Raw genomic sequence first — 12,619 nt, forward strand, 5'->3', positions numbered from 1 at the left:
TTTGTCTTTAAAAACATTATCACCAGAGGATTCTGTCGTGGGGGTAGTTATGCCGACTAACTCTCCCCACGTGTCAGACCTTTTGACTCCCGCTTTAGGGACTCACGCTCAAATGGCGCCAAGTACATCAAGGGCACCCATAGCGTTTCTTTTACCAGGGGATTCTGTTGAGGGGAAAGTTATGCTGACTAACTCTCCCCACGTTTCAGACCCTTCGACTCCCGCTTCAGGGACTCACGCTCAAATGGCGCCAAGTACATCAAGGGCGCCCATAGCGTTTATTTTAAAAGACATGGCAAAGGTGGTGAATAATATTCTGGCAGCAGTATTAGTCAGACTACCTGAAATTAAAGGAAAGCAGTTAGCTCTGGGGGTAGATACAGAGCATACAGACGCTTTAAGAACCATGTATGATACTACCTCACAATATGCTTAGTCTGTGGGTGATTTTTTTTGACTCAGGGAAGATGATTTAACCTGATTCTGATATTTCTACATTTAAAATTTATGCTTGAGAACCTCCACTTGTTGCTCAGGGAGGCTTTGGCTGCTCTGAATGAATGTGTACAATCGCAGGGCCAGAGAAATTGTGTAGACTGGATAAATAATATGCAGTGCCGGTGTGTACTGATGTTTTTCCAATACCTAAAGAGGTTTACTAAATTTTTTTTTTTAATAAGGAATGGGATAGACCAGGTGTGCCGTTCTCTTCCCCTCCTATTTTTTAGAAGAATGTTTTCTAATAGTTACCACCACACGGGACTTCTGGCAGACAGTTCCTAAGGTGGAGAGAAGAGTTTCTACTCTAGCTAAGCGTACCACTACCTCTGACGAGGACAGTTGTGCTTTTTAGATCCAATGGATAAAAAATGTTTATTCAACAGGGTTTTATCCTGCAGCCCCTTGCATACATTGCTTCTGTCACTGCTGCTGCTGCGTTCTGGGTTGAGTCTCTTGATGAGGCTTTACAGTTAAGCGACTCCATTGGATGAATATATTTGACAAACTTATGCTAGCCAATTCCTTTGTTTTCTGATGCCTTGTTCATTTGACTAGACTAACGGCTAAGAATTCTGTTTTTTTACTATACTGGCGCGCAGAGCGCTATGGCTTATATCATGGTCAGCTGTCGTGACTTTAATAAATAAGCTACTTAACTTCCCTTCAAGGGGCAGACCCTATTCGGGCCTGGTTTGAAGGAGATTATTGCTTATATCACTGGAGGAAAAGGTCATGCCCTTCCTCAGGATAGGTCCAAATCAAGGGCCAAAAAAAAAAAAAAAAAGTCTAATTTTCGTGCCTTTTAAAAACTTCAGGGCAGGTGTGGCATCCTCTTCCTCTAAGGCAAAACAAGAGGGAATTTTTGATCAGTCCAAGGCGGTCTGGAGACAATCGGACCTGGAACAAAGATAAGCAGGCCAAGGAGCCTGCTGCTGCCTCTAAGACAGCATGTAGAACGGCTCCCTATCCGGTAACGGATCCTATAGGGGGCAGACTTTCATTCTTCGCCCAGGCGTGGGCAAGAGATGCCCAGGATCCCTAGGCATTGGAATTTATATCCCAGAGATATCTTCTGGATTTCAAAGATTCCCCCCCAAAAAAAGGGGAGATTTCGCCTTTCACAATTATCTGCAAACCAGATAAAGAAGGAGGCATTCTTACATTGTGTACGAGATCCATCCAGTTCCAAGAGAGGAACAGGGACAGAGTTTTTACTCAAATCTGTTTGTGGTTCCCAAGGAGAGGGAACCTTCAGACCTATTTTGGATCTAAAGATCTTAAACAAATTCCTCAGAATTCCGTCATTTAAGATGGAAACTATTCGTACCATCTTAACTATGATCCAGGAGAGTCAATAGAGGACTACAATGGATTTGAAGGATGCTTATCCTCACATTGTGATGCATAAAGATCACCATCGTTTTTCAGGTTTGCCTTTCTAGACAGGCATTACCAGTTTGTAGCTCTTTCCTTTGGGATATCTACAGCCCCAAGAATCTTTATGGAGGTTCTGGGGTCGCTTTGGCGGTTCTTAGACCGCGGGGCATAGAAGTGGCCCCTTATTTAGACGACATCCTGATACAGGCGTCAAACATCCAAATTGCCCAGTCTCATACGGACGTAGTACTGGCATTTCTGAGATCACATGGGTGGAAAGTGAACAAGGAAAGAGTTCTCTATCCCCAATCTCAAGGGTTTCCCTCCTAGGGACTCTGATAGATTCTGTAGAAATGAAAATTTACCTGACGGAGTCCAGGTTGTCAAAAGTTTCTAAATTTCTGCCGTGTTTTTTCATCCCATCCGCGCCCTTCGGTGGCTCAGTACATGAATGAAATCGGCTTAATTGTAGCGGCAAGGGACATAGTACCGTTTGCACGTCTACATTTCAGACCGCTGCAACTATGCATGCTCAGTCAGAGGAACGGGGATTACACAGATTTGTCCCCCTGTTAAACCTGGACCAAGAGACCAGAGATTCTCTTCTCTGGTGACTATGTCGGGTCCATCTGTCCAAGGGTATGACCTTCCGCAGGTCAGATGGGACAATTGTTACAATAGATGCCAGCCTTTTAGGTTGGGATGCAGTCTGGAACTCCCTGAAGGCTCAGGGATAGTGGACTTAGGAGGAGACCCTCCTTCTAATAAATATTCTGGAACTGGGAGTGATATTCCATGCTCTTCAGACTTGGCCTCAGTTAGCAACTCTGAGGTACATCATACTCAGTCGGACAATATACACGACTGTGGCTTACATCAGCCATCAAGGGGGAACAGAAGTTCCCTAGCGATGTTAGAAGTCTTACAATAATTCACTGGACAGAGACTCACTCTTGTCTATCAGCTATCCATATCCCAGGTGTTGAGAACTGGGAGGTGGATTTTCTAAGTCGTCAGACTTTTCTTCCGGGGGAGTGGGATTTCCTCCGGAGGTCAAGACCAAGCAGGAGAGGGCTTTGATGTTTTTGACAGCGCCTGCGTAGCCACGCAGGACCTGGTATGCAGATCTGGTGGACATGTCATCCTTTCCATCACGGTCTCTGCTTCTGAGACAGGTCCCTCTACCTCAGGGTCCTTTCAACCATCTAAATAGAATCAATCTGAGATGGACTGCCTGGAGACTGAACGCTTGATGTTATCAAAGCATGGCTTCTCCGAGTCAGTCATTGATACCTTAATACAGACATGAAAGCCTGTCTCTAGGAAAATTGGACATAGATATGGTGTAAATATCTGATTGTTATGAATCCAAGGGTTACTCATGGAGTAAATTCTGGATTCCCAGGATATTATCTTTTCTCCAAGATGTTTTTGAGAAAAGGGTTGTCAGCTAATTCCTTAAAAGGGGACAGATTTTTACTCTGTCTATTTTTTTGCACAAGCGTCTGGCAGGTATTCTAGACGTTCAGGCATTTGGTCAGGCTTTGGTTAGATCCAAGCCTGTGTTTAAAACTGTTGCTCCGCCATGGAGCTTAAACCTGATTCTTAAGGTTCTTCAAGAAGTTCCGTTTGAACCTTTTTTGTTCCATAGATATCAATCTTTATCTTGGAAAGTTCCTTTTGGGTAGCTAATTCCTCGACTCGTAGAGTCTCCAAGTTATCTGTGTTACAATGTGATTCTCCTTATCTGGTCCTTCGTACGGATAAGGCAGTCCTGCGTACCAACCTGGTTTTTTTCCTAAGGTGGTATCTAACAAGTACATCACTCAAGAGATAGTTGTTCCATGCTTGTATCCTAATCCTTCCTCAAAGAAGGAACGTCTATTACACAATATTGGACGTGGTTTGTGCTTTAAAGTTTTACTTACAAGCTACTACAGTTTTCATCAAACGTTCACCTTGTTTGTTGTCTATTCTGGACAGAGGAGAGGTCAAAAGACTTCAGCAGCCTCTCTGTCTTTTTGGTTAAAAAGCATAATTCATTTAGCTTATGAGACTGCTGGACAGCAGCCTCCTGAAGGGATTACAGCTCATTCTACTAGAGCTGTGGTTTTCACTTGGGCCTTTTTTAAATGTGGCTTCTGTTGAACAGATTTACAAGACGGAGTCTTGGTCTGCGCTTCATACTTTTCAAATTTAACAAATTTGATACCTTGCTTCTTCTGAGGCTATTTTTGGGAGAAAGGGTTTTTTACAGGCAGTGGTAACTTCCGTTTAAGTACCTGCCTTGTCCCTCCCATCATCCGTGTACTTTAGCTTTGGTATTGGTATTCCATAAGTAATGGATGATCCGTGGACTGGATACACTTAACAAGAGAAAACATAATTTATGCTTACCTGATAAATTTATTTCTCTTGTAGTGTATCCAGTCCACGGCCCGCCCTGTCACTTTAAGGCAGGTAATTTTTTCATTTGAACTACAGTCACCACTGCACCCTATGGTTTTTCCTTTCTCTGCATGTTTTCGGTCGAATGACTGAATATGGCAGTTAGGGGAGGAGCTATATAGCAGCTTTGCTGTGGGTGGACTCTTGCAGCTTCCTGTTGGGAAGGAGAATATATTCCATAAGTAATGGATGATCCGTGGACTGGATACACTACAAGAGAAATAAATTTATCAGGTAAGCATAAATTATGTTATTTTCCTCAACCCTTAAACATGCACAAATCACACCTATCCTCAAATAATCTTCTCTCAATCCATCATCCCCATCCAGCTGTCACCCTACTTTCCTGCTCCCCCTTGCCTCAAAACTTCAGGAAAGGCTTGAACGTACACGTTTTCCTAACATTAAACTCCCTTCTTGATATATTGCAATCTGGATTTTGCCCCCATCATTCCACAGAAATTGCAATAATTAAGGTTACTAATGACCTAATTACAGTAAAATCAAAAGGGCACTTTTCTCTGTTAATCCTTCTTGATATGTCTGCAGTTTTTGACACTGTTGATCACCCTCTCTTGTTCCAAAACCTCCAATCCTTTGGCATCTGCAACATAGCCCTCTTGTGGTTCTCCTCCTACCTGTCTAACCAGACCTTTAGTCTAACCTTCTCTGGCACATCCTCTTAACCTATACCACTGTCTGTTGGGGTACCACGAGGCTCTGTCTTTATGCATCATACCTGGGTTCATTCATAAAGTCCCATGGCTTTCAATATCATTTGTATGCTGATGATACCCACATCCACCTCTCTGCACCAGGTCTATCCCCTTCCTTACTAACTCATATCACTAACTTTCTTTTTAATATTTTATACTGGATGTCATCTCACTAGCTTAAGCTAAATCTCTCCAAAACGGAGTCCCCCCCCCCTTCCAAAATCCTTACCCCCCCCCCAACTTTCTTTAACTGTTGATAATAACATTATTACCCCAACCCTGCATACCTGATGTCTTGGTGTCACACTTTACTCAGATCTCTCTTTCACTCCCCACATCCAGTCTTTGGCCAATTCCTGGCGCCTCTACCTTAAAAAAATCTCCAAATTTCGCCACCTCCTCACACAAGACACAACTAAAATTTTAATCCAGAAAACAAAAAAGAAAGGGGCACCTCATAGCGTAGCCAAATCTTCAATTTAATCTTGGTAATGAGAAATAAATATTATACTCCCATTTATAGATGGCACTTGTTGGGTAAAAGTGCATGCAGGCAGACTGACACTTTCAGCGGTCAGCTCGCTGTTCAAAGCGGTGTCAATCTCGTCTGGCAATCACTGGATGTCGGCTCCTGATGATGTGTCTAGTGTATTCTGGATACTGACTCCTAACAGTACTTTGTATACCATGATTGCAGGATAAAAGATAGGATAATAAATGTCTCCCTTTAGACAAACAAGTGTGAGCGCACACCCAGGAGACCTTCAAATGATATAAAAACAGATTTATTTGCAATGTGTTTCTCTGCTAAACAAAGCTATTTCTTCAGGCAAAACTACTGCTCTACAAATAAAATAATAATAATAACAATCATAATAATAATAAAATATTGCTAGATAACATTACATAAAGAAGAAATAATACAATATGTGCTTCATATATCATGTAGGTCACTTTTTGGATAATCTGCTAATTTAGATAAATAATTCCTTATCATTGCAGTTTGTCGAGAGGATTCATACCAATCTATAGTGTCTTGCTCAGCAGTGGTTCTCTCTCATGTGGAACAAACAGAAACAATTAAAACTAAAGAAGAAGAACGGAAAATGACTGAAACAGCAAAAAAGTAAGTTTATGATTACAAGAAATGCTATGTACAAATAATTATATTATGAACAAATATCTCAAATGTTTAAAAAAAACAACTCAATGTGTAAATATATGATAAATATATTAAACTATATTCTCTGTTTAATTCCATGTAATTAATTATCTAAGGCATAGAAGAAAATAAAATTCTGCAATTGAAACAGTTTCACAAATTATATATAGAAAGTGCGGATAAATATTGGTACGAGCACAGATTAGCTATGGATAGTCAATGATAGTTCATCTCAAACAGTGGTATGCTTTGGTTCAAGATTAACATTCACAATTACAAGACTTGCTCTCAAATTTGGATAAAAAATTTTTTTGTTGTTGAGCTTCATGCCCCTTTAAAGTAATGTCAATGTCAGTAATAATATATATATATATATATATATATATATATATATATATATATATATATATATATATGGTTGTAAATAGAAACCGTTGTAAATTGAAACCCAGTTTATAATGTAAGTCAATGGGAAGTGAGGGAGTTAGGTTTCAGACCCCTCTCAAAATTGACATAAATAACACCTAATACATTATTTTTAAAGCTTTGAAAGGAAGACTTTAAATGCTAAACAGCATTATAAACCTAATAAAATAATCACACAACACAGAATATATCATCAAACTAAGTTTAATGAACAAAAACATTTGCTAAACAGCATTATAAATCTAATAAAATAATCACACAGCACAGACTGTATCATCAAACTAAGTTTAATGAACAAAAACATTTTTTTACTTGCATTTTTCTGCAAACAGTTCTCTGCATTGTTAGCATGTTAGATAATATTGGGTGTGCAGCTATTCTATGCATTCCAGTCTGGTCTGATTTATAGGCACCCTGATTTTTAAGCAGCTGGGCAGGAAGATAAAAAGGAAGTGGCTGCTAGATCTTGTTCCTATGAAAGCTGCTCAATAGCTCAGGTCTGGTTACACTGATTAATTTCAGCCTGCTTGGCTTGTATATCTTTGCTGCAACACAAGCGGACAGCTCCACCTACTGGCCTGCCCTTATTTTAATCAATGAACTGCTTCTCAGTGCTTTTTAATAGCAGTCACATGACTGAGAAAAGGGCGTTATTCTGAAACGGAGCAAATTGAGCTGGCGCAAAACGAGGGCCACCTGTGTATATGTGTATATATATATATATATATATATATATATATATATATATATATATATATATATAGTGCCACGGTATATGAAAGTTATTTGTATTATTTTTATCATTTGTTGGCTGACAGTGAAATTATGGGTTAACTGGAAAAATTGTGTCTATCTGGAAATTAATAACGCATTTCTTTTAGGTTGACATTGAAGTTACTTGAGAAAAGAAAAAATTATATATAGGAATGCTGATATCTAGTTGTAGACCTTGATTCAAATTGTGCTTAGTTCAATACAAATAGTTGTACTTAAACATGAACATTAATGAACTAATATGGTTCACCCACTAAGAGATAGGTTTACACACAAATATATGCTTTTCCACACATATATGCTTTTCCACACAAATAAGAAATATAATGGTCTCTTGTATGTAGAAGGTATTAATCAAACATAAAATGTAACTTTTATTATGTGTTAAAAAGACAGCAAAAAAATACAACTTTTTGCTGCACTGTCACATAATTAAAAACACTACACCTTTGTAACAAAGTTAAATTATGGTGCATGTTTTTGCTACTATCAAATTAACAATGTATCAGTCCTGGGATACGTAGGAAGGGGAGCGTTACACGTTTATATGATCTACATATGCTGTATTCTTGGCTATAAAGTTATGATATTGTATGTTAATAAAATTACTATCCTTGGTGGGATGTAATCAACTAAGTTGCAGGGGATATTATCTAGCCTTTATTAGCAGCGCCTGGATGGGCTGAGAGAAATTCCCACCTCCCCTTATATATTATTCCCTTGCCGTTATGGACCAATACATTGCTATATAAATAAAGTTCTAGTATTTATCATTGCATATTTGTTAAACAAAAGGTGAGCTAGTTAAAATAACAAAAATTCCCCTGACGCGGTCGCGTTTCAGATACGCTTTATCAGAGGGGTGACATTGAAGTTACATTTAATACAACGCAAAGTAACATTTGCTTGCAAAAATGAAATGTTGATTATTTGGCAAACGCTCATTATTTGTGTAGAATCTCAGAAGTGATCAGCATTCATTGTCTTTGAATTTACCCATCCCTACAGTCATTTCAAAAGTCACAATGAATAAAAGGGCATAATGAAGAACACACATGGGGAAAAAAAAATATTTAAAAATAGAAAATTAGTATCAATAATAATTAAGATAATAATATATTAGAGTAATATTAATTTACCTTTCAAAACTATTGACTACATATTGCAAGCCAAATAGCAAGTGAGAAAAACTATGGTCAGATATATACTGTTACATCCCCCTGTATGCTAGCTACAATATATGCCCAAATGATGCCTTAGAGCAGATGCATGTCCTTGAGAGCCGACATCAGATGCATCTCTCCTGCAGTCCCTTTGATGTCACCTATAAAATGATATCTACAATTTTTGATGCATGTCAACAATATGCTCAAAATATATCTCAGTTCTGACGAATGTTTCCTAAAGTACCTTAAAATAAATGCTGTTGCTTCTTCTTGCTTGATCCAAGTAAATGTGGGAGAGCCAAGGTAAGAGAAAAGAATCACTCTTGCTGCTTTACCAGCAAAGCCTCCAGGTAGTTAAACATGAACTATGTGTACCACAGACCTGTGGGTGGGCTTCTCTGTTGTTGCAGGCTTTGGAGTTTTTTCAGTAAACCCACTTATTTTTGCACCATTGACTCAGTTGTATTTCTCATTTACTTAGATATATATATATATATATATATATATATATATATATATATATATATATATCTGTAGGACACTAAAATATATCTCATTGTCTCAGCATTTCTCTTTATGTTCTTATATGCTCCTTTAAAGGGCCAGTAAACCTAGGAAATAATGTTATATAATGCAGAATTATATAACATTAGCTTAGCTCCAGATTTAAAAAAGTGAATAGTTAAAAAGATGTCTCGGAAAGAAAACAGAACACCGCTCTTGGCTCTACTGAGCGGGTCTGTTTTCTTCTGCTAAGTGCATCTGGGCACGCTGTCTAATCACAGCCGGCCCGATCGCGCTATTAAAATCAATGTAGCTCGCTTTCTATACCAGACCAGAGCGGGAGCGACCTACGTTGATTTTAATAGCGCGATCAGGCTCGCTGTGAATAGACAGCGTGCCCGTGATGCGCTTAGCAGAAACAAAACAGACCCGCTCGGTAGAGCCAAGAGCGGTGTTCTGTTTTCTTTGCGTGATATCTTTTTAACTATTCACTTTTTAAATCTGGAGCTAAGCTAATGTTATATAATTCTGCACTATGTGCAGAATTATATAACATTATTTCCTAGGTTTACTGGCCCTTTAAGCTGTGATTAATGTAATAAGTTAAATCCATGCTTGGTCAATTTGATATGTTTTGACAGTACATTTCATCTGTTTGAAGAACTGATGTGTTTCATTTACACTATTAACTTTGGGGCACTTCTGCATTGCTGGCTATCACAATTACACTAAAGCACCATTTATTTAATCATGCCGCAGCATGTTATCTATAAATGCTCTGTGTATGTATTTATAACCAGTATTAAGCAAGTCTAAATCTTATGGTTAAAGGGACATGAAACCCCATGTTTGTTATTTCATGGCTCAGATAGAGCTTGCATTTTGAAACAACTTTCTAATTTACACCTATTATAAAATTGTCCTTGTGCTCTGGGGTGTTCACATGTTTGGAGCACTATATGACAGCATCCTTGCAAGAATTTATCCTATATGGCTGCACTGTTTTCTGCCACTTAGTGCTCCAGAGACCTACCAAAGGATATAATGGGAATGAAGCAAATTTGATAATAGAAGTAAATTGGGAACTTTTTTAAAAAATTGTATGTTCTGTCTGAATCAGAAAATAATGTTTTTGAGTTTCATGTCCCTTTAACCAAATAGCTCTATTACAGTCTGTTAGAAGGGAGGCTTCATACTGTTTTTTTTCCAGGCCTGTCCAATTTCTGGCTCTATAAATCTAGCTAGAATCTAGGGCCTAGATTTGGAGTTCGGCGGTAGCCGTCAAAACCAGCGTTAGAGGCTCCTAACGCTGGTTTTGGCCGCCCGCTGGTATTTGGAGTCAGTGATTAAAGGGTCTAACGCTCACTTTTCAGCCGCGACTTTTCCATACCGCAGATCCCCCTACGCCATTTGCGTAGCCTATCTTTTCAATGGGATCTTTCTAACGCTGGTATTTAGAGTCGTTTCTGAAGTGAGCGTTAGAGCTCTAACGACAAAATTCCAGCCGCCTGAAAATAGCAGGAGTTAAGAGCTTTCTGGGCTAACGCCGGTTCATAAAGCTCTTAACTACTGTACCCTAAAGTACACTAACACCCATAAACTACCTATGTACCCCTAAACCGAGGCCCCCCCCACATCGCCGACACTCGATTAAAATTTTTAACCCCTAATCTGCCGACCGCCACCTACGTTATATTTATGTACCCCTAATCTGCTGCCCCTAACCCCGCCGACCCCTGTATTATATTTATTAACCCCTAACCTGCCCCCCACAACGTCGCCGCCAGCTACTTAAAATAATTAACCCCTAATCTTCCGACCGCAAAGCGCCGCCACCTACGTTATCCCTATGTACCCCTAATCTGCTACCCCTAACACCTCCGACCCCTATATTATATTTATTAACCCCTAATCTGCCCCCCACAACGTCGCCGACACCTGCCTACACTTATTAACTCCTAATCTGCCGAGCGGACCTGAGCTCTACTATAATAAAGTTATTAACCCCTAATCCGCCTCACTAACCCTATCATAAATAGTATTAACCCCTAATCTGCCCTCCCTAACATTGCCGACACCTAACTTCAATTATTAACCCCTAATCTGCCGACCGGAGCTCACCGCTATTCTAATAAATGGATTAACCCCTAAAGCTAAGTCTAACCCTAACACTAACACCCCCCTAAGTTAAATATAATTTACATCTAACGAAATAAATTAACTCTTATTAAATAAATTATTCCTATTTAAAGCTAAATACTTACCTTTAAATTAAATCCTAATATAACTACAATATAAATTATAATTATAATATAACTATTTTAGGATTAATATTTATTTTACAGGCAATTTTGTAATTATTTTAACCAGGTACAATAGCTATTAAATAGTTAAGAACTATTTAATAGTTACCTAGTTAAAATAATAACAAATTTACCTGTAAAATAAATCCTAACCTAAGTTATAATTAAACCTAACACTACCCTATCAATAAAATAATTAAATAAACTACCTACAATTAACCTAACACTACACTATCAATAAATTAATTAAATACAATTCCTACAAATAAATACAATTAAATAAACTAACTAAAGTACAAAAAATAAAAAAGAACTAAGTTACAGAAAATAAAAAAATATTTACAAACATAAGAAAAATATTACAACAATTTTAAACTAATTACACCTACTCTAAGCCCCCTAATAAAATAACAAAGCCCCCCAAAATAAAAAATTCCCTACCCTATTCTAAATTAAAAAAGTTACAAGCTCTTTTACCTTACCAGCCCTGAACAGGGCCCTTTGCGGGGCATGCCCCAAGAATTTCAGCTCTTTTGCCTGTAAAAAAAAACATACAATACCCCCCCCCAACATTACAACCCACCACCCACATACCCCTAATCTAACCCAAACCCCCCTTAAATAAACCTAACACTAATCCCCTGAAGATCTTCCTACCTTGTCTTCACCATCCAGGTATCACCGATCCGTCCTGGCTCCAAGATCTTCATCCAACCCAAGCGGGGGTTGGCGATCCATAATCCGGTCCAGAAGAGGCTCCAAAGTCTTCCTCCTATCCGGCAAGAAGAGGACATCCGGACCGGCAAACATCTTCTGCAAGCGGCATCTTCGATCTTCTTCCATCCGGAGCGAAGCGGCAGGATCCTGAAGACCTCCAGCGCGGAACATCCATCCGGACCGACGACTGAACGACGAATGACTGTTCCTTTAAGGGACGTCATCCAAGATGGCGTCCCTCGAATTCCGATTGGCTGATAGGATTCTATCAGCCAATCGGAATTAAGGTAGGAATTTTCTGATTGGCTGATGGAATCAGCCAATCAGAATCTAGTTCAATCCGATTGGCCGATCCAATCAGCCAATCAGATTGAGCTCGCATTCTATTGGCTGATCGGAACAGCCAATAGAATGCGAGCTCAATCTGATTGGCTGATTGGATCGGCCAATCAGAAAATTCCTACCTTAATTCCGATTGGCTGATAGAATCCTATCAGCCAATCGGAATTCGAGGGACGCCATCTT

At 39.1% G+C, this 12,619-nt stretch overlaps 1 protein-coding gene across 2 annotated transcripts in view; it reads left to right on the forward strand.

The window, feature by feature from the left end:
* Positions 1–12,619, forward strand: part of CCSER1 (coiled-coil serine rich protein 1) — a 1,500,652-nt gene that overhangs the window by 627,825 nt on the left and 860,208 nt on the right. For both annotated transcript variants that reach the window (XM_053703431.1, XM_053703432.1), the window contains exon 5: positions 6,045–6,168. In XM_053703431.1, the coding sequence (XP_053559406.1) occupies positions 6,045–6,168 (124 nt within the window). The remainder of the gene's footprint in view (positions 1–6,044; positions 6,169–12,619) is intronic.

This window comes from Bombina bombina, chromosome 2 (genome assembly GCF_027579735.1).
Source record: "Bombina bombina isolate aBomBom1 chromosome 2, aBomBom1.pri, whole genome shotgun sequence".
Classification (NCBI taxonomy): domain Eukaryota; kingdom Metazoa; phylum Chordata; class Amphibia; order Anura; family Bombinatoridae; genus Bombina; species Bombina bombina.